This window comes from Apus apus, chromosome 2 (genome assembly GCF_020740795.1).
Source record: "Apus apus isolate bApuApu2 chromosome 2, bApuApu2.pri.cur, whole genome shotgun sequence".
Classification (NCBI taxonomy): Eukaryota; Metazoa; Chordata; class Aves; order Apodiformes; family Apodidae; genus Apus; species Apus apus.
This window is the reverse complement of record NC_067283.1, coordinates 39,177,530-39,205,200: the sequence shown is the minus strand read 5'-3', so window position 1 is coordinate 39,205,200 and position 27,671 is coordinate 39,177,530. Positions and strand designations below refer to the sequence as shown.

At 36.7% G+C, this 27,671-nt stretch overlaps 1 protein-coding gene across 4 annotated transcripts in view; it reads right to left on the bottom strand.

Moving 5' to 3' along the window:
- LOC127380765 (ubiquitin-conjugating enzyme E2 E2) overlaps positions 1 to 27,671 on the bottom strand; it is a 214,881-nt gene that overhangs the window by 182,716 nt on the left and 4,494 nt on the right. For 2 of the 4 annotated variants that reach the window (XM_051610241.1, XM_051610244.1), the window contains exons 2-3: positions 27,346 to 27,534; positions 19,318 to 19,368 (exon numbers count right to left, since the gene is read on the bottom strand). In XM_051610241.1, the coding sequence (XP_051466201.1) occupies positions 19,318 to 19,368; positions 27,346 to 27,521 (227 nt within the window). In that variant the 5' untranslated portion in view covers positions 27,522 to 27,534. The remainder of the gene's footprint in view (positions 1 to 19,317; positions 19,369 to 27,345; positions 27,535 to 27,671) is intronic. The other 2 variants (XM_051610242.1, XM_051610243.1) reach the window with 2 other exon arrangements.

The window sequence follows — 27,671 nt, the reverse complement described above, 5'->3', positions numbered from 1 at the left end:
GCTAAATATGAGCCAGCAGTGTGCCCACGTGGCCAAGAAGGCCAATGGCATTCTGGCCTGTATGAGAAATAGTGTGGCAAGCAAGACCAGGAAGGTGACTATCCCTCTGTACTTAGCATTGGTAAGGCCACACCTCAAATATTGTGTCCAGTTTTGGGCACCTCAATACAGGAAGGACATTGAGGTGCTGGAGCATGTCCAAACAAGGGCAACAAAGCTGGTGAGGGGCCTTGAGAACAAGACTTCCGAGGAGCGGCTGAGGGAACTGGAGCTATTTAGTCTGAAGAAAAAAAGAAGGCTGAGGGAAGACCTCATCACGATCTACAACTACCTGAGAGGATGCTGTAAAGAGGTAGGTGTTGGTCACTTTTCACAAAAAAGAGAAAAAGCGGAAATGGCCTCTAGCCGTGCCAGGGGAGGTTTAGACTAGACATTAGGAAGAACATTTTCACTGAAAGGGTTGTCAGACATTGGAACATGCTGCCCAGGGAGGTGGTTCAGTCACCATCCCTGGATGTGTTTAAAAGTCATCCAGATGTGGCACTTGGGAATATGGCTTAATGCTCAACTTGGCAGAGTAGGGTTAATGGTTGGACTCAATGATCTCAAAGGTCTTTTCCAACCTAAGTGATTCTATGATTCTATATTGTTGCTGCATAGCAACACCAAAATCCTAACACGATATTGCATTCAGAGGAGTGGGTTACATTCCCAAAACATCCTGTCTAGACAATTATGCAAAACTGCAGCCCGCTGAGGTATTTCCCAGGGTCACCTGGTGGCCCTCACGCTGAGTAAATACAGCCCAATCATAGCTGTGAAGTTGCCCTTTGAACAGCACCCAGCAGTAAAGGGGAAACCTGGAAGTAATCTAGTAGACAGATTTTATATATATATCTCATATATATGCCTCAGCATGGAAAAGTGCCCAGATCTACATGGTTTCTGTTTATGGTGGTATATAAGACAAAGACTGTGCCTATAACAGTAAATTAAACATGCCAGGTGGCACCAAGGCCAGCTGGCACATAACGGCCTGTGTCCATAGTCCCTCACCCTTCAAAGTATGCAATTGCCTGACGGGAACGTGTTTGAGCCTTCTTTCTCCCCAGCCATGCTCAGGCTTTGCTCAGGAGAATACTGCTTGATGCTGTCCAAAGCCTTGCCAGACTGCGGTAATAACCAAGTAAAAAGCAACTGTGTTTAAACAACTGAATCCTCTGTGGTATTGTTCATTTTGCCAGTATTGACCTAAGTGACAAGTCCACAGGGCTCACCTTCCCTTCGTAACAAGTAGCAGAACACAAATAAATAAATAAACTGAGGTAACACAAGGGGCTAAGAAAAACCATGAAACAACACAAGGGATGGACATCATGTTACCAAAGATATTAAATAGCTAGTTTTAAAAGTACTTAGTACAAGAGAAAGGAAGCTATTAGAATAAGAAAGACGCTCTCAGCTTCAGGAACCCAAGATACTTTAATTGGGTCTGACTGTCATTAGTATTTTAGGGAATTACCATTACAAGGAGTATTTTTCCCAAATTCTGTTGCAGACAATTTACAGTCTAAATGCATACTACAATTAGTGGTTGATCTAGATATAAATTCTTGCCAAGTTCCTAGAACCCAGTGAAGTTCCAATGAATACACTCACAGTTTTCCCCATACTTTTGACATTTAGCTAGACTACTTGGTGAATATAGTTTCGTATAGTTTCTGTGGTATGAAAAGGCCACTGCTCTGTCACGTGCTCTATTACTGGCATTTTTAATGATAAACAGGTTCAATAACCACAAGGTCTTAACAGAGGTCTTGCTTAAACATATGACTATTTACAATATGAATGTTTATACAAGAAATAATTGGCAGCAAAGGTATTCTTGTTAAATTTATCCTCTGGATCAGTTACTTCAAATTGGATTGCAATTTAAAAGCTATTTTAAAAAGCTTTTTCAGGAATCTCTACTTCTTACATGAGGAACCGTTTGGCTCTTTAGACACCTTTAACTCAGGAAAGTATCTCCTTTAAGCAATAGCTGAACTGTTGGAAAGAAGACATCACACTCCCAGTGTTAACTTTGTATAAAATAGTGTTGAAGTTACTCTGTCTGCTCTACATTAAAATGTAATTAAATAATAAAATTTCAACTTTAATAATAGAATTACTGGAATCATGTCAATCAAATGAAAGTCACAAGTGTTAACTGTCAAGTTTTGAAAATTAGATAACCAAAGCTTTGCAGCAACAAGAATGGATCAAAATGTCTACAAATGAAATCCAAGTGGTTTATAAAGTTAATGGACTGCAAGGTATAACTGGTTGTTGTAGGGTTTTTTTAGTTTTATTTGGTCACATTAAATTGAAGGAAGAAAGCAAAAACCCCACCAAAGTGACACCAAAAATTTCATTTCAGGTTGATCAATATATTTAGCCTTAATGTGCAGCCCTTCAAAGGATTCTTTAGAAGATCTGAGGTTGGTTTTGTTTTTTTTTTTAAACAAAAAGTGCTGAAATAAGAAATCATTTTACAAGTTCTTCTTAAATTTTGTAAACTTTTAAATAAATTTTACCCCCAAATTACATGTATCTTGTATTGACCTGAGACAGTCTTTCAAATGAATGCATGTGTATTATTTGTCAAACAAAGGATCATTCTGTAAATGTATCCTTAAATGTAGTCTGTCTGCTAAATTATTGTCTCCTTTTAGAAGGAGAATCTCTCCCTATAAAATTAGTAGTGTTTCATACATCCCTCAGATAATTTCTTCTTCCCCATCTTTGGTGAAAAATGCTTCTATTTTCCACCTGGGGAATGCCGCTCCTGCCTTTTAATTATCATCTTCAGAAACCTAGTACAGTGACACATGAGATGACTCTGTACAGAGCCAGTAGAGGTCCAGATTTTTTATTGGTTTATTCAATGCCAGTTCTTCATCCAACCTACAAGATGTTCACCAGCAAGCCCTTTTTTGCTAGTTGAATACTATTTTAAAACAATTAAAGCTTAAGCATGTCTCCTATTTTGCTGAGAAATTTAGTTAATGCTTTCAGAAGCAGAAAAAAAAGGACGATGATATTTAATATTCTGATATAAAAGAACATTTTGAGTAATATGGGTGGGGGTTTTTTAAACCATTTACTACCATTCTGGTATGGCAGGTAGAGAGAGCTAGGGCAACCAGGGATCCTTTGTCATGCAGCCCAGGAGGCACCCCACTGCTGGTGCCAAGGGGCTAGCAGTTCTGCCGGATTGCTCTGAGGTTAGTCATTACACAGTCTCTTCCTGTATATGGGCTTAGATTGAGTATATGAAACAGGTTACGTGTTTAAGAGGGATTTCAGCTGCATGGATTTATAAAGCCTTAAGGAACTGGCTGGCTTTTGTTCTTTTATTCAAAAGGAAATGCAATAAATGCAAAGGAGCACTTTTAGGATAAAGAGCAGAGTTCTTTACGACTGTATTTGCACTTCCCTGAAACAAGCAAGTAAAAGCACATAACAGCATTAAACTTCACTGTTAAGAGTCAACAGTCAGAAAATTTCATTTATTAGAAGTCTAAATGTAAAATAGTACAATCCAGGTGAGTAAAGTGGTTGCATATTGATCAATAGTTCTGCAAAATTTTCAATCAAAGCTTTAATTAGTGAATTAAAATGTCAGGTCAAAACTAACAGTCAATTCGAAAAGGGGAAAGGTTTTGCATATGCATTCCACATCTTCTCTGTCATCCTTTAGTTTCAGTCATTTATCTGCAAACACAACCTATACTCAGCTCTAACAAGAAACACTGCACATGATTTCTTAAGGTACAACAACAGCAAAATTTGCAATGAACATGTTTATATGTGAAATAAAGCTAAACTCTCAGAATATGAGCCAGCCACCACACACACAGAGTCTTTTTATCTACATCTCACCCCTGCAGTTTTAGGAGGAAAAAAAAAAAAAGTTCATAAACTTACCCTGCAGTACCTTCTTTAATGACCTGCCAATGAAAAAATGCTGGAATATTCATGCTTTTCAACAACAACAACAAAATAAGTAATTTACATTGTAATTATCAAAGAATCACAGAACAGCAGAGTTTGGAAGACATCTCTGGAGGTCATCATGTCAAATTCTCCTGCTCAAAAAACCTATAGCCAGTTGCCCAGGACCGTGTGTAGGCAGCTTCTGGATACCTGCAAGGATGGTGACTCCACAACCTCTCTGGGCAATGTGTTCTAGTGCTCCATCACCCTCACGGTGAAAAAGTATTTCCTGCTGTTCAGACGAAGAGACTCCTGTGTTTCAGTTTGTACCCACTGTGTCTGATACTGTTCCTGGGCTTCAATGAAAAGAGCCTTGTTTCATCATCTTTACACCCTAGGTATTGATACACTTATATGAGATCCCCCTAAGCCTTCTCTTCTCTACAGAATTTCATTTTAACAAAAAACTACAGCAGATGCTATCAAAAATGATGGTGGGTGACATAATCTGGCCTTACATTCAAAAAGTATCTACTGTGTTAAAATAAGACTCCTGTTAAAAAAAATCATTGAAGCCAATAAAATTTGTAAAAGCAAAAAAGGTAACTATGGTTAGCTGACATTTCTCCAACACAGTACTTCATTTTTGGACTTTATTTTTTCTTTAGAAAGAACCAAGGAAGACATAAGCAAAACAGACTTCTAGCTGAAGTCTGGCCTATGCATAAATTCACACTATTCAAGAAAAACATAATTTAAGATTATTTTTAGCTAAACTAGTCAAAAAGTTGCATGAACATTTAGAAACGAGGTTTACATTTATTAAAACTCCACTGATTTAAAATCAATAGACTTAATATAATCCTAAATAAGACAGAAACTAAAGAATTAAAAAATAAATAAATCTATCTGGACACTTTAATTAAAAAATCAGTTTTAAACTAATTCAACTAAGTAATCAGCTTTTGTAGCCTGAAAATTTAGATAAAGCTGATGATTCAAGTCACTTTATCAAACGGATGAAAGAATATGTAGCAGAGGCTGGAAGAAAACAGCGTAAGGCTTGCAAGGCAATTGTTTTGCTAAAGGGTGAGTGGAACAGTGAGCCAAACTCATCTGTAAACTCAATTGAAATTTAGGATGGAATGGCATTTACTCTTGAAAAATAGACACTAGTACATTGTCTCTCCAGAGATAAGCAGCAAATTTACCTTCTTCTATTCACTATACAAGCATTCTGTACTTGATACTACATTCTCAAAAGAATGACCACTCTCTTGGACTGAGATGAAGCCAAGAAGAATTAACAGTGGAATGCTATCTTTAAACTTGACAGAGAAGGGTACAGAAAGATAACTGAAATAGTTAGGGACAATAAAAATTCTGAAAATGAAATACAGGAACATTTATATTTTCTCAACTGACTGAGCTACAGCACAGCTTTATGAATCAAATATGTCTGGATTCTTGTGTAAACTCAGTAACAGATTTGGGGTTTGCTTTTTTTTTTTCTTCCTGTGTTTTGGGTTTTTGGGGTTTTTTTTGTTGTTGTATTTTTTCTTTAAAGCTTGCCTGCAACAAATTCAGGAGAAAGATTGAATGACAATTATCCAATTGAGTCTTCTCTCTGTTACTTATCACACTGCATTGCTATTTCCAATACCATTTCTTCAATCAATACACAGCAAGAAAGGAGCCTCATTTTGTAGCCTTTCTAATTGGTACAATAAAAATCCTGAAGCTACTTATCTATTTGATAAACATCTGAGAAACATTTTCTTGCTTAAACTGTCTTGCTGCCAGATATTTTTCACCTTTTCATATTTGTGTAAAGTGAACTCTAATTGGTTTGGTAGTTTGTACAACATGTAGCATAAGCCACACTTCTATAATGCACCCATTTATCCAAGAAAAAAAAAGAAAAAGAAAAAGAAAAAAAAAAGCCTTTAATTTATTTTTTCCTAGTAACTCAGTGTAAATGACTGCTAAAATTAGACATTATCTGTGCCTCTCATAATATGAAAAACATAAGCATATAGTGAAGTATTTGCATGAATAACCCAGCTAGACTGCTTCTGTAGTTGGACAGTCTCATATCCCTCTGGTACTTACTAATCATCTCTGCATGTCTTCTCTTTGAAACATTGTTCTATTGCTAAGCTGTAACAAACAAACCTTGTATGGCTGATTATGCTACTGCACTAACAATTACAAGTTGGCCCATTTCCATTTTGTTTGTTAAAATCTTCATTAGTCATGTGGAAAGTTCCTAAGCCACACAGAATCCAAAAATGTTACAGAAATGTATAAAAGTGTTTAGGAGTTAAAACAATCCATTTAAGAATCTGTTTCTTAGCTGTAGGACTACAATGCATATTAAGTAACAAATTAACAAGAAGGTGGTGTCTTATCAGTAAGTTATGAACTGTCCTCCTACAAAAATAATATGCAAACACCTTACCCCGGAATTTATGGATGGTCATGGCAAAATAATTCCCTTTACATAAAAAACTAAGGTAAGTTTATTTTATGTTTACTTCTTGAAGTCTTAAAAATAACTATTTTTATAATTTTATTGTGCTTTCTTAAAATTTTAGACATATTTACAATATATTCTGTGTAGTAGAGTTACATCAGTTATTTAGTCCAAAAATAGCATAATATTAACATTCTAAATAAAAACCCCCAAACAAACAGAATCCACTTGACTGAAATATTAACAACAAACAAACCGCTGAACAGTAACCCAGATGTTTTTAAGAGAATAAGGGAAAAGTCAGTTTGGCAGCATGGAAAGAACAGCAGTATAAGTATCTAGATACAGCTACTGCTGCACCAAAATAAATTAACAACTCTCAAGGCTAAAAGACCTCTGCAGCTAATAATTTTTAAACAGGAGAAGAAAAAAAAATCCTCTGGGAATCTACTGACAGCAGGTAGAAGAGAGCACATGCATTCTGTTCAATTAAAATATTTCAAGAAGAGGAAAAGCTACAAAGTAAAATCTTAATTTTGAAGACCCTAAGTTGAGAGGCATTATGTAAATTAAACAAAGCCAGACCCAGATTTTGGGACAACCTTGTGGCTCTCTGGGATATAGGACCACACTGTTTTACAGCTGACCAGCTCCTTTAAAAAGATCTGCAGGTACCAAGGATACAAAAACCCCCCACCTGCCAATTTATAGTAGTATTTACATGGTTTGGCATTATTTCTTTAGCCACAGGGCTGCTTACAATTCCCCAGATCTAGGGGGAAAAGCTGAAAGTTATGTTTAGAATCAGTGTGAAATACCTGGAGCATGGAGTAGCCGTAAGTACTTGCAAGGAGTAGTACATATTGCATACCGCTCAGATGTGTCAATAAGGTCAGGTCACAGTGCATAAGGAGTAACATGTAAGGTAGCAGTACAACTGCTAAAATCAGCCACAGCAATAAAAGGATTTAGATGCGTTGACAAGAGGAACTCAAGTTTAAAGTATTTCCCCACGGCCCACACGGGGGGAAACCCCCTCCTTCTAAGTTCTGTAAAGTCTTGGCATGTTTTTACTAAGTGTCCATCAGTGATATTTATGCACAGTGGTGACCTCATTCTCTAGCACAATGAATGAACATAAGAGAAAAAATTAAAATATTTTGGTTTTGTATTTAGCAGCACTTGGGCTCATTTAAATATTACTTGAATAACAATTATCTTTCTCAACTGAGCGGAGTATCATGTTGGCAGACTGTATGTCACTTCTCAAAGTGACAATTAACCTTGATATCAGTCTGCAAAGTGCTCTGTACTGGCAGCAGAATAAAATTATCATTATCATATAAATCATAAAGATTCTACTGAAACTGAGATAGTTGTAATATTTGCACTCAGTAAAGAGCAAAGCAGGTTCTTGCAGAATAACTTAAAAAAGCAGCATCCTACAGCCATCACATTGTGAGCTTTTGGAGCTGTATTTGTGGCTACCTAAGAGTCTGTGCCACACATATAAGCCAAAACACTCACAGTTAATATACATTATTAATTAAATATCTCTCAGGGAGGTTTGTAACGTAGGAGGTCATTATACTTGAAACATGAATTTAAATCTGATTTACACTCCAATAATTCCAGACTCAAATGAGATTTGAGTTGATTATGTGATGCATATCAGCTAGACAGTTTCCCATCCCAATGATACTTGTGATCACCTGACCTTATTCTTTGAACACTACAGTTTACACATTAAAAAACAACTTATAATTCAGTTAATACTGGATCAAAATTAAAAATTAGCCTCTTGCACTGGTGCCTAATCGCTGTGTTGACAGACTGCTGAGGAACATACTCAGACAAACAGGATTATAGTAGTTGTGTCCTCAACAGCCCACCGAAATGCCACATTAAGTTGATGCTTCTTCCCTTCTAGGCAGCCCAGACATGGAAGGAAGGAATAAAATTAAGTCATCTTCTCTGAAAATTTTCCACCTTCAAACGTGCAATGACAAGTGACTGTGAAAATGTTTACAGCCGTTTTTGACACGACAGTTTGTTTTTGTAATGTGCGTACTGTGTGTCAAAGTGCTTTAATGTTCTTGCTGCTATGGACAGGACACTGCTGTGAATATGACATGGCAGTGAATTTAGAAAATTTTGACAGACTGGCAGATCTTATTTTACCTGCAACAGAACACAAAGCAAATTATGGGAGAGGGCGCATTGGTTTTTGTGGTTTTTTCTCTGAGCCAAACTATGGCAGATCATATACAAATACCTGAGGAAAGGGAAAGGCAAGATGAAAAACCTGCTTTTTGTACTCCAGGCACAAAGCAACTCCAGAGGATTGTTTTCAGCAGGCAACGTGGCAGATTGTATGCAGGAGATAGAAGAAGCCATGGTTGTGCTTCTGATCCAGCCAGCAAAATCAGTCCTCTGGGATGGGAGAGATGCAGTGCCAAAAAGTGCACTCCCACAAGGTATTCTGAATGAGCAAGCCTGAGTCTCTCCAGTGGTGCCTGCTGCAGAACAATGAACTTACTCCAATATAACATGGATCAAGGCTAACACTTAGCCAGTAATCAAAAGCCAGACACCTCCATAAAATGTCCAGTCAAGAATGTCCTTCTTTTCAAGCTACACAACAAAACCTGAAATAATGGGAATGGTCCATTTTCACACTAGAGATTCAAAATTCCTGTGCAACATACAAGCCTAGTTACCTCCAGCCAATGTTCTAACCCTGAACACTTAATGAATCCCATCCATGGTTACTTTATGTTACTGCATAAGCTAGCACTGTATTTACTGTAGCAGTTCTGAAACTAGTATTTCTTGTGAAGCCACTCCGGCTGCAAGTGCCAAATGTGAAACCTTTTTTTTTTTAATCGCTGGTTTGCAACCCTAAATGCCACAGCTATGAGCTTAGCAATCAATTATTTATATCAACAAAACTGAAATTGCATGCTAGGCATACATCTAATTTTTCAATTATAAACTTATCCGAAAATTAAATGTGTTACTCCATCCATCCTCTTTTGACAGGTTATAAAATGCCTCATTGTTTAGGGAATACATATATTTTTCCTATTTAGGCTACCTAAGATACCAGATAGTGAGACTTTGCAGCATTTTTAAATTATCTGGATCATATATATGATAAAATGACCTTACAGCTGACATATTATAGTTCTTCTAAGCATACTGTGATTACCTAAAAATAAATAAATAAATCTATTTATCTCAGAAGTATAAAGTCCTAAACACTACCTTCTTATGCTTAAACAGACAAAACATAACTTACTGTAATAAAACATTTATTTGCCATTTTAGAATCAGAACACCTTAAACTGTAAAATAAATCAAATTTGTTACTACAGGTTTATATAAATTACAATTATAATTATGATTTATGCAGAATATATTGCACCGGTGTCCTAGAAAGAAAATTATTTCCTTTTGCAATTTTAAAGTTATAACAAGAAGGATAAAAAATCTCTACTAGATTTATGATGTATGTTTTCAGTGGTGATTATTGTCAATATCTCCCAAAGAAAAGTTAAACTGAACATCATCTAATCTTGCAGAAATAAGAAGCCTTCCTCCCCCAAATTCCACCCTGTACTTAAGACAAAGCAATCATTTTTAAAGAATGAAATAATTTTCTATTTCTCAACTGAACAACAATATGAGCAGTCACTGCTAATTTTATACAAAACTACTGTCTACAGCCAGACAATACAGAAGAAATGCCTTTCAGAGACCTAAATTTCATAAAGGCTATACTATGCTTTAAATTTCATAGAGGTTATACTAAGTTTTAAATTAAAAATACCACAACACCCAAACCTGGAAAAACCTTCAGAAATTTAAGCTTTAAGTTGTCAGCTGTGTTGAGCATTACTCAAAGAGCAGTTGCTGTAACTGTGTACCACTTAACTCTTCAAATATAACTCAATCTCCTAAATTAAGCACACACCCTTATGCTCCAGTCTTAGCTACAGGGTCCTCCTTGGCCTCCATGATACATACAACAGTAGAGGGCTAAAAGTGTCAAGAAAGTGCATTATCACTCACCTATAGCCTTCTCTAGACACAATGTGCATCTCAAGTTAATAAAGGCCACATAAATATGGCTTTTGTGCAGAGCAGACAGTAAATTATGCATTTAACTATATATTTCTCCCTAAAAAACAGAAACAGTTGGCTGTCTGCTATTTTGGTTAACATTAATCAGAGGAAACTTCAGATTCTGGCATAAATTTGACTATCGTGTAAAAGGTAATATTTAAAATACATAATGCCTTACCACACAAACACGAGCTGCCATATGTGAGACACTGCTAAGCATGGTTTCTATTAAGCCAATACACAGTAACTGGCTTCTTTCCAAGCAACATGGAAGTGTTTAAAAAACCCTGTTTAATCCAATTCCACAGCTTTGAAACAAAAATAAAGTGCTGCAAGAACTGTTAAAATGAAAAATTAAAGGCACGTAAATAAGTGGGAAAAAAAATTGTCAGAGAAAAGGAAAACAAAGATTATTTCAAGTAGATCTCTTAATTGTAATTAGCAACATTTGGCATGTGTTATGATATGATTCAAAGCTGCAGCCAATTAGATACCCCAAAAAGCTTGTAACAAAGCTGCAAATGTGTAACTACAGCATAAATAAGTTTTATTGCACATCAAGAAAACAGCACCCAGATCAATTTCATAGTTTGTTTCTTAAACACTGTAAAGCACGCTCGGTTATTAGCTCATGACTTTTTAGTCTTAAACTGCAGCTTCTCTGTCAGGAGATTTTGGAAAACAATTTCATTAAAATCAGACTATTAATTGTAAATCTGCACACATTCTGCATATACCAAGAATAAAATATAAATTACAGCACTGTCTTAGACTCTCATGCCTATGTAAAACCAAAACAAAACCAGAAACAAAAACAAGCAAAAAAAACCCCAACCAAACACCAAAATCCAAAAGAGTAACGTGCATAAGGTAACAGCTGTTAACAAGCTGTAGATTGTGGTATAGGAACTGAGAAAGATTGATTTTTAAAAAATATATTTCCAAGGAGAAAACACTAATTTTTCTTTGGAATGAATAAGAGGCACACAATGGCATCCAGGAAATAACATTCATTTGTCAGATGCTTTTTAAAGTTTTCTTAAAAAGGAAATAATTTTTAAGCATTACAAAGAAGATCAGAGTTAAAATGCTGACCAAATGTGGGTGTACTGAAGACAACAGCATTAGGCACTTCTGAGATTGTACCATTTATTTAAGGAAACAAATACTTCATTATCTGTAATGCTGTCAGTCCCAGCCAAAAAGGACCTTCCATTTCCCCCATTTATTCAATAATGAGTAATTTACTAAAGGGTAATGAGTTGCTAATAAAAGCATGTTTCTTAGATGATTATCATGAAATGGCAGTGACTGCTTGTTCAGTCTAATAGTACCTACTACAGTCACACTTTCAAGTAACTCTGCTCTTTCAAATTTCTGTAAATAAATCGATCCTTATGTAGTTTTTATACAAGACATGAGTCTACATTTAGAAAACAAAACAAACACAAACCAAAACAAAAATACAACAACAACAAAACCCCCACATAAATAGCTTCCCAAATTTAAAAGCTATACACTTAGGTATTTCTTTGCAAAGTCTCCTAACAATAAAGCCAAGTCTCAGCCAACATGGTTTTGTTTCCCTTGCTAGCAAGTTATGACTGTTTATTTAACACACTTCAGGGTTTGGTGGGGGAAGAGGTTTTTCTGGTGTTTTATGAAGGCTGTACTGAGAAGATTACAAAAGCATGCATATATAATATCAGTTTTATGTTCTAAGCCAAATTCAGGCTCATGGGGAAAAAAACAACAACTTTGTTTAGCTATATAGGAGAAGGCAATAGAAATGTCTGTGGAAGGTAGTCCAAAAAATTCTGGAGTATTGGGTACTACCATGTACTTTCAAGGAGACTGACTTACAAAGCCCAGCTGCTACTCGCTATGAAACCACTGGCAGAAAATTTCTCTGTTCAAAATTTCCCACACTAAAAGCATTAAAGTGTTTCTTTCTGCCCTTGTTACAGTCCTCCACTCCACCTTCCCCAGACTTGCAACTTAAACTAGAGCTTTATAAGTCTCTATACTAAGCACATTGCAAATATCAAGGATTCCTTCCATGCCCATTACAGACTCCTTTTTGGGCACTTTTCTGCCCTTTCCGGCTTCAAGGAATGTGTGATCATCAGGACTCCTCCTTATACCCCGATCTCCACTCATTTCCCTGCTTCAGCTGTGCCATGGAATGCGCTCTGGCATCCCCCTGGCCTTCCATATCCACATTCACACAGTACTTGCTGAAGTACTCTGTTTTCTCTTTTCTCTTCCTCCTGGGAGAGAAGCTGTCATAACTATAAAACTGGGAGAACTGGCAGAAATCATGTGGAGATATTGTTACTCTGGGAGGTATTAATGGGTGCTGTCAGCCAGCTCCTTACTTCATCATCAGTGAGTGAAGCTGCTGTTCCTGGCAAGAAGCCAGGGGCAGGCTCCCTTTACTGCCTTATTCCAAAGCCCCCTCCCCTTCTCATGCAAGTTACTACGGTTTCTAGCCACCAATGACTGCAATACATCTTGAAGATTTTGAGTGCTCCATCTAATCAATCCTAAAATCATCCCACAACCACAAGTAGTAATGGATTTGAGTAGATATACAGAATTCAGTTTATTCAATGAAAACAAAAAAAGGCTCAGTGCTGTCCGATACTTTTCTGTATCAAGCATACATTTTCAAAGATACCAGATCACTAAAGAAACATCAGCTATACATTAGATGGCCTTCCCAGGTACACTGCATCTGGACACATGGAAGACTTACAAAAAGAAACATCCACATGTTATTTTTTAAAAACAGATGCCTTGTGAACAGTATGACATCGAAAGGTCTAGAGTCATGTTAACAGTTAAAATAAACAGGTATTGTAAAAAGATGGTTTGGTACAGTTACAGATTTCAGGCCTTAAAGCACATGTGACACTGTCCTACTCTGTCTAGAAAATAGCTAAAAGAATTACAAGATTACATATTAAAAAGTAACCTGACACTTTTCTTCTGAGGTACTTCAAGGTGCTCCAGTAATAAATCTAAAAAATGCACCAGTTATACAAAAAAACAGGCAAGCCAACTCATGTAATAAAATATGGTTTTGGGACATGTTTCTTGCTGCTTTTGAAGCAGAAAGGGAATTAAAATTAAAAAATAAAACAGTTCCAAATAACATTCAAATACATTTTACATTCATTCTTATCCTGAAATGAATGTTGATACATCGTAGATTTAAAAACAACAGGACTCTGCACATTACAAACAACTGCTTCTATGCCTATCTTTTTTTATTTACTTTTGCTATTTGCTATAAACTCTTAAGAGGCCTACCCAGGCAAAGTTATATACAATTTTCTGTGTCATATTTTCCCTAGAAGGTTATAGAAAACTAGCAGCAGCTCAAAGTACGCCTATACAGGCAGAAGGTGAACTCCATGGGTAACGTATCGTAATGGGAAGAGAGCCCAGATTCATACCAAACAGGATGGAAACACTTCTGATTAAAAACGTTCAAAGAAAGCTCTCCTTATTCTGGTTTTTATCCTGCTCACACATCAGCATCACATGCATCGCAGTCATGTGCCTATGGCAACAGACTGATGCATCCCTAACTCAAATGATCAAAATCACTGATCACAGCTCCTTTTAAAATATAAGCTGCTGGATCTTAGGGATTTTTTTTTCCTCTTACATTTTGTGCCTTGGTCCTCCTTCAATGAAACCCCTGTCAGAAGAAATACGGTTAATTCTTTCTTTAGCCAGAGGAGCCACTTTACTCCCATATTCCTTCTAAGTGAGAAAACAACCATGAGTATGATGCCAACCCCTACTTTGTGCTTCCAGAGTTTTATGAAGGAACCAGCAAATAAAGAAATGCTGTTCTGTGCTTATGCTTTAAAGTTTGTTCTCTGGTTATAGAGCAAGGAAGCCTGTCACTGAACTAGCCCGTGTGTTCTGCACAAGAGTAAATAGAACTCAACAGACATCTAACGGTAGTGAAATAGGCAGTGGGCACTACCTAAGCAGAAGCAACACTTCTGAGCAAGCAGTTAATGCTACCAAAATCATTACATAAACTCTCTGTGCAAGCTAAAGGAGACTAACCAAAAGGGAAGCAAATTTAGGCTGAGCAAATTGCATTGAAAACAGAATGCTTCCAGAGGAATCTTTTTTTGCATTTTGCATTTGAAGACGTCACTACTCTGAATTCTCCAAATATATCCACATTTATTCAATTATTTTAAGAAAACATATATAACCATGTTTATTCAGACACACACCCCAAGTCAAACTGATGTTTTGGAGACTCAAGTAGGCCAGTGCAGCATGATAGATACTTGCTGTACCTACTATCCCTCTGCATCACAGAGCAAGGCTGACAATCTTTTCCTGCCTAGACTTCCATAAAAATTGTGCCAACATTTTTTTTCTGCTCCTAACACTCATGCCATCTCCTCAGCTTTAAAGTGGCACAAAGCAAGAGTTGAAACAAATGGCCCCAAGAAAAGTAACATAACTTGACAGAATTCACATAATCCCTTAGAGTTGTGAGGATCACAGTCCCACCGTTACAGGAAAAACTCAGCCAGAGCAATACTGATCCAGAACATCAGATTCCAAACAGTCATTCACAGTGGAAGAGACATCCTTGAGGCAGGCTGACCCCTCTCCCTAAGCCAAGCTGCATAATTTGCCATTCCACTTGGCTCTCTGCATCATCCCCCCCAACACCTCCCCCCCAACAAAAAGTGTTTCAATTTTGAGTGTGTTTAGTTTTTACAAGCAAAATAGGATCAGATATGTTGGTTGTTTCTCAGTTTTGTGGAAAGTTTAGGAAACAAGGAATTAATGTCATGATTCCAAATTAAAAGAAGAGAGACAAGACTACTATTTTCATTGATTGTTTTAGAACAAGAACGAGTCAATTTGCCCACTAAGCTGCAAAACCCTTTAAAGTGTACTTGTAAGCCTCAAGCAACACCCATATTGCTACACGGAAAAAGAAATAAAATGTATAAATGTATCATAAAAGGAACTGCAGTAAATACACACAAAAGAGAAGAATGGTGACAAATATGCAGGAGAACATCAAAGTAAAATACGAAGAGGAAGATAGGTAACAACAGTGACCTAACAGGAAAATTTTGGGCAGTTGTTCCAAGCAGTGTCCAGCGAGAACTGCTATTCACTTTGTGCTGGCTCTCCGCATTTCGAGCTGCTAAGTTCATGTTTAAGGAAGCTAAAAATACATTAAATACTTTCCAAATACTGTTTTCCTGTGTAAGCAATTGGTACAAGTTGCCACAGAGATGTTTTCTTGCCAGTGAGAAGGGAAATAATACACAATGCTGACAACGGAAGTTGTATTTTATGAAATCTATTGTCTTGGACAAGATATAGTCCAAAATATGGGAAAGTTCAAAAAGGCATTATTTTAGCGACAAGAATTCCTGTCTATTCTACTCTTCCAGTAAGGCAATATATGAAAATGATACTTAAAGATGACGGTTTTATCACCTGTAAGAAAAGGTATACTCTGCACTACTCAGAGATGTAACACATGCAACCCTTCTAGCAATCAAGCCTTGTATTTCAATGAGGAAGAAAAAAAAAAAGAGAAGAGTGGCAAATATCTGCAACTTAGGTATACTGTCTCCTGACAAACTAAAATTTCACAATACTGAAGATTTAAAATACAAATATACCTGCTTAGCATTCAGGATTCTCCTTCACAATCAATTCAGCTCTGTACAAAAGTAAAGGGGAAGAAGGGGAATGGGACACAACATATACCAAAAACATATCATTCTTTCTGTTAAATGTGAAGCATAACAGGCTTTTTTATGACGTCTCCCTCCAAAAGCAGCAATGATTACACTGCTCAAGTCCCACACACCCCCTAGCTTGATTTTTTTACATGTAGAACATTATACATTCTCAGTCCTGAGGAATGATCCAAAGTTTGGGGAATCAAAAGGACTCTTTTCCCTTGCCCAAAACCCAGACTACAGCCTATGAAATACAGCAATACCTAGGAAGGCAGGCAACTCTGATTTCTTATCAAATTAAAGCTTTTTTTAAAGTCAGTCGCGACAGATTTTTTATGAACTCTTGAAATCCACAGCTTTCCACAGTTTTGGAAAGATGCTGCAAGTCGCAGCAGTGATAATCTGCCAATTACAAGGCACATGTGTGAGCAAGACATTTTTTGTCTCCCAGACAAACAAGACTATACAGCCTATTTTCTTCCAGGGGATGAGGCGGGGGAAGTGTTAAGACTGCAGCTGCCGCAGAATGGGAAGCTGCAACTCCCTTGGAGCTTGTACTGACTGTGTAGCCTAGCGTGCCATTAAGGGATGCTAGTTACTACAGATACTGATCCATTTTGGGATTTTCCTGGATGAGACAAACCTGAAGCTTTAACCTGTTGAAGTTAACAGAAAGTCTTGCAACACATCTTGCAGTATTCCACCCAAGTTTAAATGCAACCCAATATCCTACCTATCAGAACTTCCTAAATAACTACTTAAAGAGTATTCTTGAATAATACAGCTTTCCTTCAAGTCATCTGTGACTTTTGGTTTTGAGATTCATCACATTCCTGTTGCCCAATCATTATTTATTTTACATATAAAAGAGGACACATAGTGAAGGTCAGCCGGAATCACAACCATTTCAGGTAGCCTACATCTGTAAGGAACTTATCTTTGTGAAATTCTTCTTTTCAGTAGAAAATCTAACACTTCTTACAACAATTATCTAAATTTCACTAAAAACATGGAAGGACGTATCAATACTTTAGGGTAAGATATACTATGTTATAGCTTGGCTTTCTTTGTTATGTTGAAAGATCATGTCTGGCTGATGTCTTTATTTTGTAATGTTTAAGTATAATAGAAAATACATGAAGTTCAAATGAAAACATTGTTTAGACTATGTCAACAGAGCATAAAACTAAATGAAGTGATTCCATATTGACTATAAAAACATATTTGCTAATAATAAAGATACTAATGGTTATCTATCAAGATCACAACATGAAATAATTCCCCATCTTAAGAACCGTGTTAAAGCAGCAGACAAATGAAGTTAGATGTAAGTTTTTGATTTTGCAAGACAGCATCATGCGGTGCACTTTATTGCTATTTTATCATTAGTGTAAATAATTTTTAAAAAACACCAAAACCAAACCAAAACAAAAAAAACAACAGCAACAAACAAAGCAGGAAATCTCAGCTCACTTTTTTTTTCTGAATTGCAAGTCACCAAAGGGCTCTACGCTAAGAAGAGCCAATGCTCTTTTTAAACACTTGCTAGCAAAAGAAAATCAAGTAATGGTATCTTGTATACTAAAACAACAGTTTTTACAAAGGGAAGGATTCAGAAAACTAGAACAAATGACACTGCTGTAAAAACTATAAGCTTTTTAAACTCAGTTCAAAGACTTTTGCATTTTTCTATAACTGAAGTTGTATATTCATCTCAGCAAATCAATCCACTAATAGGCATCAGTCATCAACACCTAAGTAAAGATCTGCCATTTGAAACAGCTTTGATGTGATTGAAGACTTGCACACAGTTGTAAAATATGACAGAACAGCTTAGCTATTAAAATGTTTTATCTAGCAAAGTTCATCCTAATTGACTGAAATAGTCTTTGAACACTATTATTGCAAGGCTACTTCACTACATAGCCACTTGACTCACATGTTGAGACACAGAACAACCACATCAAATCTTGTTAGAATATTTTCTCACACATACTTTTGTCAAGAGACCAAAACAATAAAGCTGACTGTTATTTTACTATCAGTTGCTTAGTTAATTCAATACTGAAACATACTGGGATTCATTACAAAAGCTGCATGCAATCAGACATTTCTATCAATCTTTCTTTTTACTACCCTAATAGAATGAATCCTACTAACCACATCAGTCAAAATGGGTTGGCAGGACAGGGTGGAAGCTGTCCCTTGGCACTGAGCCCGACCTCTCGCCATGGGAGGTGGGGTGGTAGGAGCTCCTTTAAGCAGCACTGTGCAGCCCTGGCCCCACTCCAACACTGACCATATGTCAAGCTGACAGATAAGAAGCCCAGACAGCTATCTGAAAACAACTGTATACCAGGACACCAGGCAGCCAGGGTTTCTAGGCCTACCCCATTACTCATTTCACAGCCAATTTTAAACACACCAAAAGTAAACATACCTGACCAAAAAGCAACCACCAAAACACAAGAACAAATTCATTATTAGAAAGGCTCTACAAATTATATACTCTATTTCAGGAAGTTTCCACTGAATATCACAACTGATCACCAGAAACACTGTTGGCAGATTAATAACAGTTTGTGCCTATAACATTTTCCTTCTCCATTATATTCACAGTGTGTTAACAATTTGCAAGGAAAAGGAATCAAACATTCCAGGAACTGCCACCAAGAATACATTTTACAGAATCAAACAAAAACCTATTTATTTCATACCTCAAACAGAAGGTTATTTGATTTTTACCCTGTATCTATCAACACATCGTGCAGTTAATCAGTTTTTACCATTATTTCTGTTACCAGGACATATGTCATACCAATTCCTTGTACATAGGCAAACATTATCTATCAGCTTTGATTCCAGAATGACTTAAGTAGCACAAAGGAACAGATAAAATTTACTCCAGTACGCTATATAATTTCCTTCATTCCAGATATTCCACTTCCACATTCTAAATTAATAAAATCCAGGTGAACTTACCTACAGTTTGGAGGAGGGTCTAATGTAATTTCTGCAAGTTCTTTCTGAATTCTTAAGAGAAGAAAAAAAAAATATCAGGACTTTTTTGAAATATATTTATTTCAATTTTATGAACATTTCTACAGCAATCAATAAGAAATATAATTCTTACAATTTCTGATGGGAAGTCAATGCTGTAAAATTTCATGTCACTGCTCAAGAAAAGTTGAAATAAAAATCAAATCTTTTTGGAAAAAAAAGCCTCCAACCTGGGACAAGTTATGCCATGAGCAGCCACCTAGAAAACCCCATTTTTTCTATAGGTCACCTCACTTTTCAGCTGCTCTGCTCACTTACACAACAATTAAACATCTTGCATACCCTCCTTCTCTGCTTCCCCTCCACCTATATGCCTCATACCTTAAGAAATTATATATTCTGGTGAGGAAGAGTTATCTTGCACTGGCAGGGCAAAAAAAATCAACTTCAGAAGATAAGTATTTTCTTACCCTCTGAGAAAGAGCCTATCCCAGTCTTCTTCAGAACCTCCTCCTAGATACTGGGGGCTGCTATCATGTCCCCCCAAAGCCTGTTTTCAAAGGCAAATGCTACAGCTCTCTGGCCCGGCTGGGGACCTGCTGCTAGACTCACTCCAACATGTGCCTTCTTTGTACTGGGGGAAACAAAACTGAGTACATATCCTTCCAGATACAGTCTAATTAGAGCTGTGCAAAGGGAGATAAATCACTTTCCTCTACCTACTGACTCTGCTCCCAGTACTACAGCCCAGGAGGCAATTAGCCTTTGTTGTGCCTTACTTTGAGCCTCCTATCTGCCAGGGCTCCCACGTCCTTCACAGAAGAGCTGCTCCCCAGCCTGTATAGTTACAAGGGCTTAGTCCTTCCCACATGCATGATGTTATGTTTGGCCTTGTTGAATTTCACACGTTCCCTATCAACCCTCTCCTGTAGCCTGCCGATGTCCCTCTGAGCAGTAGCCCTGCCCCTGGTGTGTACCAACTGCTCCCTCTGAACTTGTTCCCATGTGCAAATTTGAGAGTGCACTCTGCCATATCCTTCAGGTCACTGATAAAGACGTGAAGCTGGGCAGGTCCAGTCCAGACCCTGGCAGTACTGCATTAGTTATGGGCATCCTGCTGGATGTCTTCCTCCAGGCAAAACAACTTCTTTGTTAAGGATTTCTGGATATTCACAAGCTGATGCTCCCATGCTAAAACACTGAATTCCTGATCTCTGCCATATCTGGCAGTACAGGCTCTTTTCCGTTATACCATTGTCTGCATGAGAGCCAGTATATCCTCCTCTGAAGAAATTTAAACATACAGAGTAGGATACAGCATCCCCAAAGGAACTTACAGGATTTTACAGTTCCCAAAGACTTGTCAGAGTATGATGCCATTAGTAGGACTGCAATGGCCACTTTTCCCTGTAAACTACACCCAAAGCTTTTCTATAGGCTACTTCAGTGCAAAAATATGAACATCTAGGGGGAGGGAAAAGAAAAACAACTCAAACAATATGCTCAAGACACAATAAAAAGTTTAGGCCTGTCCTCAAGTACACATGTATCTTGTTAAAAATGACTGTCACACACTGTGCACAGAAATAGAACCAAAGAAAATGGTTTATCAAAAGACACATTCAGATATATTGGCATATATAACTTAAAAATTAGCAGTTTAATTCTCTATATAATGATAAGATCAAAACACAATCTTACATGCTAAGGAGTCTCACAGCCACTATCAAAATTCCCCTTATGCCACTATGAGGTGATTTTCTGGCTATAATGAAACCAAAGGCAGTATAGGAACTGGCCTGAACCAGGAACTCCAATCCTGTATCATTCATGTTCTGAAATAATTAGGACATAGGTGAGCAAAATTTGTAGATAGAGGTAATAATCATTCATCAGACCAGCCAATATAACTGAAAAGATAACAACACTTTTTCAGATGCTTAGCTTTTCTTCTAACCTCTATGCACCCAACCCTACATACACACACACTAGTTACCCCTGCAGAGGGGGAGAAATCTGATGTTTGTTTGCTTTTTCTACTCACTGAAATATTTACGTCTCCCCAGTAAATATCATTCCTTTCTTCTAAAAACAGGCACAGGCTGCTTAATCAGTATTTGCAGCAAGTCACTGTAGTAACACTGAAAATCCACCACATTTTTTTTAAAAAGAGAAAACTTGATTACTGACATTTAAGCACAACAAACCTGTTGCTTTTAAAAAGTTGGTCCATTTAAACAACCCTAACAGTTCACACTTTTTAAAAGAGAGGATTTAAAAGTATGGGAGATGATTAAAATATATTCTGTATATGTCAAATTTCTACTGTGTTTTTGAAATGTATACTATCACAAATTCAAATAATAGAAAACCTAGGTGGTATGGAATCTTTAATTTCATGTTTTATGGGTTGTTTCACTTTTTCTGACTTTTGGGAAGTTACAGAATGATGACATTGAATTTCTATTGAGTCAGGGATAATTCTTCTGCTTTACATATACTAATAAAAGCAGTTAATATTTCCTTGCATTACAATGTGTCTAAGACACATAAAAAATGGATTGACAAGTGCAGTTTAAGTCCTAGATCAGAAACCTTAGATTCTTCCTCCTAAATTCTAAGCCATGTCCATTCCATTCTTAAAACAAAAGGATACAGAGCCCTCTCATTTTCTTCCTCTTGTTCTAGTTAATAAAAGAATTTCTAACTTCTAATGCTGAGAGCACTAAAATGGTCCCTTTTCAAGCTTTTCCTGTGACTGAGCAAACAAGAACAAAATACTTTTCCACTTCAAGCAATAAAAATTGATTAGATTGCACTTCCTCTTTATGATCAATAAGCATCTAAAATAAAGAGATGTTTCATCCATCACTATTTTTACACAAACAAGTGACAACATATTAATACGATACTGTCCATCAGTTGCTCCTCAGCAAGTTGTCCATATTTATTCCCCTACCCTCTGGCATCCCAAACTCAAATTAATATATACACCTTATATCTCTTTTGTTGCAACCTTAATTTACCTTACATTCATGATGAGAGCACATTCATAAACAGTTTATGTAGAGCAGCTGACACACAATAGCTTGTTCACATGTCACAGCATTTAAAGTTACAATTAAATTGTCAGACAACAACCCGGAGAGACTTGCACTGATAGAGACCTCCACTGTTCAAGCTGGTCTTTGTTATTCCACTGGTCTGGCCCTTGGTTCATATCTCCATTGAGTTGCCCTCTGAATCTGGCACAGGAGAGGATGTGCCTCATTTCCTTCACTGACCACAGAGGGTTCACCACGAGAATTTGTGGCCTCTGGCAACAAAACATTTTTTGCAGGGTCCTTTCTAGTATCTCTCTCTTTGAATTGTCTGCCTCAGAACAGTTACATTTAGCTGTGTCAAGGGAGGGAAAGGACTCTAAATTAAAATAATTCTATATATCCAGTTTATATTTAAACTGATGACATACTGGTTCACTATATATTGGGGCATGGGGCCAAGGCAAGGGGGAAAGCCCTTGCTAGAAGTCAAAGCCCTGGGCTGTACACACAGGACATTTAACTGGCAGTGTCAGATCTGATCCTCTTTGATGCATCTTAAAGAAGTCATTTGACCCCTCTCTCTGTCACATACACACACACAAATATATTTTTCTCCTCCATTTTAGTAACAGAAAAGAACAAAAATAATTGGCTTCCAGTAATAGCGCAAAGGTTAATCTACCCCTAAATTGAGAAGCATGAAAGCATATTGTGGATTTCAAGTATTATTAACTCTCACAGACATGTATTTACCACTGTTCTAAGCCTAGGGGGACTGCGTGTTGTTTCCTTCACTAAACAGTTAAAGTTCTCTAAAGCTAAGAGAACATGTCAGAAGATTTCTCAATATGATGAATAACTAAAGAAGCAAAAAAAAGGACTATATAACAATGATCTGTTTTTACCACATCTGCTTTCTAAAATATATGCCTTTTTACACATAAAAGCCAGGTGAACCAACACTCCACACTGAAGAATATGCTATTTACTAAGAACTGCAATCACTGATATGCACTTCAATCTTATACAAACTGTGATTGAGCAGGAAACCAATCTAAAGATGGCTAGATTTATGCTGGAGGAAAATAAATATTCTCACCTCCATACTGGATACGCAATAAATGCCAAGGATATTTCTTATCAAAAAAGCATTCCATATTTTGCCATCATATTCAACATGCTAAATATCATTACCAGCTTCCTTGAAAATAAGCTGTGATAAGCTTAACTGAGGGGAAAAAAAAAGTTAAGGGAAAAAAAAGCCTATTTTTATTTGCTGAATTTCAAACAAATTTCATCCATTACCCATTTGCTACTCCTTAAGATGGTAACTTCTTTCAATAAAGAAAAGATTACTTCAAAACTGAAGTTTTGAAGTTCACAATTCTTTAGGCACACATATGTATAAACAGGCAGAGATATTTATAAAAAATTTTCAGGACTGGATGCAACAGTTGACAGATTTTCAAATATCAACTTCAGGAGCCAAGCAAAACAACACATTTATTTGTTGAGCTACTATGTCAGCCAAGAATGGTTACACTTCTCTCAATCCAAAGGTCATGCTAAGATTTGCTACTTAAGAGGTAACAAGATGCCTGCTGTTTTCAAGGACAGCAATTCAGTTCTGTGTCTGAACTGTAATTGTGATATGCAGTGAGTTTCTCAATCTTGACACGTTAGGTAAGAAAGGTTGCTATTTAAGGTGATGCCCTCTGGGTGAGGAAAACTGAAGGACTGGTACACTGTATGATACACACTGTAAGCTATTACACCTGTATAGCAGCTAGTTGTAAGCAGTTTTAACAGAGAAGGGCTGCCTGTGATGGCATTCTGCCTTTTTCATGCCATCTATAGCAATGCTAACAGAAGAAACTCCAGATCTTAAAAACAAAAATCATGCTCCAATCAATATGAACTCAAGTGGTTTCATATACCTTCCATAACCAGATCATTTGGAAAAGCAACAAGCTGTGGAAACAGTATATTCACACACAAGACATGGTAGTAGTGTACTTCAGCACACTGCTAAATCTTGGTTTATATAAAACCTGATGCTAGTGAAAATTCTTCAAATCCAACTGGCTACATAAACATATAACTAAAACGCAGAACAGAAATATTCCAAATACAGATAACCAAATCTTCATTCTAATCCAAGATACACAGCAGGTATCATAATGTAATCCAAAAATACCGTGACTACAATTCAACATGCATAAAAAAGCTTTTGAAGTGAGAAAACGTGACTTCCAAACTCAGGACAGAATCAAGTCTGTATTCTGCGGTTTTAGCTCCAGTGCTACATTAACTTCCCCATGTTCTTTGGTCTAAACAGGAATTAAGGAATCTTCACCAAAAGCCGCAACTGCAGCATTCTTTGTTGCTTGGGGTTTTTTTCTGATTTTAGCAGAGTTGACTCCTTCAACTATAATGGAGTTATTAGAGGGAACTGCACAGTGAAACACTTAAGTGAAGATTATCGTGACTTTAGCGTAATACTATACAAACCCACAGACTTCAAAAGCTAGAAAAGAAGTCACTAAGCACACAGTCTTTTTTTTCACTAGGACAGCTCAATCTCTTCAATTTATCACAGTTTTAAAAATAACTCTTTTTTTAACCTGGTCAAGAACAACGTTCCCACTGGAGTATATCCTTATTTCTGCACTATTTTTCATTTCTAATGAAGAAAAATATAATATTACTATGCAGTTTATTACTATGCATATTACTAGACAGTTTCTGTAATACTTATCACAATCTGAGGACTCTATGCCATTTTTCCTTCCTTTATATTACTCCACTCCTTTTTATCCTCTGCTTTAATTTCTGATTTTCCTTTCTTGATGCATTACTTACTCTAATTAAAAAGCAAAGAAACACCATCTGCAATATGAAAACCTGACCAGATTAAGAATGTTTCTAGAAATGTAATCCAAATTCTAACAGTGACAAACTGAAACCTAAAAAGAAAACAAACCCAAACCAAGAAAACCCAACAACTACAACACTATTAAAAAACCTGTTCCTATAAAAACTATGTTGCTGTGATCCTTTCACAAAGTGCTGTGACAACCAGCACTTCTAAAACATTTTGTCAAAAATACTATTTATTGTGCACATATCTACAGAAGTCTTATAAAAATCATCTCATCTTGTAAAATGCAAAATCAAAGGCTTTCTTTCAATACTCGTATACATGTGAAGCTGGCTTTAGAGTCTAACTGGCAAACGTACTGATGTCAGCAACTGGCATAATTAGTTTCAGCAGAACCATAAGCAGATATGATTAAACTTTAAAAGGTTTAAGTAATTTTATCACTGTGAATTGCATGTTGATAAAAGCTCTAAGCTTTGAAGATACAAAGCTAAGATTAATAGACCAATTTCTGACATATCATTATTAATTTTTTAATAGGACAGTGTCCACAGGCCCTTGTCAGGACTGTGGCATCATTACATTAAGCATTCTACAAAGTTCAGAATACACAGATTCTTTTCTAATGATGTTAAAAACTGTTTCTATAACCTTGAAAGTCTCAGCTATGCCAATATGCCTATTATTTTAAAAATAACAGTAAGCAGGAAGCAGACAAAAGAGAAGGCGGCCAGAAACCATAAAGGCTGTGAGGATTAACTACATAAATAACATCATGGTTTGAAGTGAAAGCTGTTTGTGTTGGGTTTTGTGTTTGTTTTTTTTTCCTTTTAGTCATAAAAGGAAACACAGGAAAGCTTTGCTGACCACCCTGTAAGTGATATGACTAGGTAATATCCTAATAGTGTCATAGTAGGAATGGGTCTTCAGAAAGCATTTCACTGGGGAAGAAGAAAAAAAAAAGGCTAGCTGTAAGGAAAGTGTCTGTGGCAGAAGAAAAGCATGACAACACCTCACTGAAAAGACAGAAGATATTTAGGTTCAGAAAAGTACGTAAATGCTAAAGGACAGATTAAGCCAAGACAGAGACTTAAATCCTGAAGATAGGTATATGCATGCTGTACACAATACTGGTATTCATGGACTCCTACAACATGCATATGTTATGAATTATGGGAAAAGGGCCTTGATGCTTCTCCTTTACTGCAGCATCACAGCTCCAATGGTTTTTCTTTCTTGTAGTTTGTATGGCCTTGAATTAGCAAGGAAACAGGATCTGGGAATTCTGCATCTGGACAGTCCACAAAACCAGTATCTTGTCAGATTATTTTAAAAGTGTTTGTTTTTTTTTAACTTCAATCACTATAATGTCATTTGAATTCTGCTGCTTAGACTAACTATGTCTACTAATACAGCAACACTAAGCTGTAAATACCTTCTGTCTGGTCCAAGCAAGACAATCGTGATCTGGAGATTGATGTGATAGCATAGAGTAATTTAAATAGCTATTCCCACCTATAGCTAAACCCACCTCTCCTCTCAAGCAGAAAAGAGAAGAAAAATAATTTGGTATTAAAACAGACCACAGTTTAAAGTAATGAAACCAACATGCAATTTGTTGTTCACTCAAAAATTTCTGACCTGACCATCTGGGAAAAGGAAACACAGTACTTTACAGCAAAAGGTATTATGGTAGTCCTAACATGCTGAGTTACTGAACTGTCTGAAATGTTTATGGTTAATTAACTGTAAGTTACACTGACAAGTTTCAACATCGGTCATATATACACATACAGAGATGTATTTTATAAGGCTACAAAACTGTCTGAGTTTTACTAGCAATAAAAAACTGTCAGCTTTTATCATGCAAGCTACTATTAAAACCACGTGAAAAAGCCAATCTGTCAAAGAAAGGAAAAAAGTATACAGGTCTCATTATTGTGACCAGTCTCAAAAGGCTATTATATTGACATAGTAGTGTTATAATAAAACAATAAGATAAATTATATACTGAGTCAGTACATACATCTGATGGTCAGCTGAAAAAAGAGAAAGGAAAATAAACAGCCAGAAAGAGCATTGTACCTTTTAGCACTAGTTGACAGTTTAGCAGCTGTTTTGCTTGATATTTTGCCCTCTTTTTTCTTGGGTTGAACTTGCTCCCGTTCTTGTTCCTGCTGAACACCTTCACGCTGATCTCCATCAGAGCTGCCACCGCTAGTGCTTGGACTATCATCAACTCTTTGCCCCTCTGTAGACATGGCAGATGCTGCACTGAACAAAAAGCAAACAGAAGTTAGCTTATTCACAAGAAACTGTCCAATAGTATTTCTTACATGCCTTAAGGAAATAACATACAAGACTTGTATCTTTGTCTTAATACATAATGCTTATGTTACAGTACTTCAGTA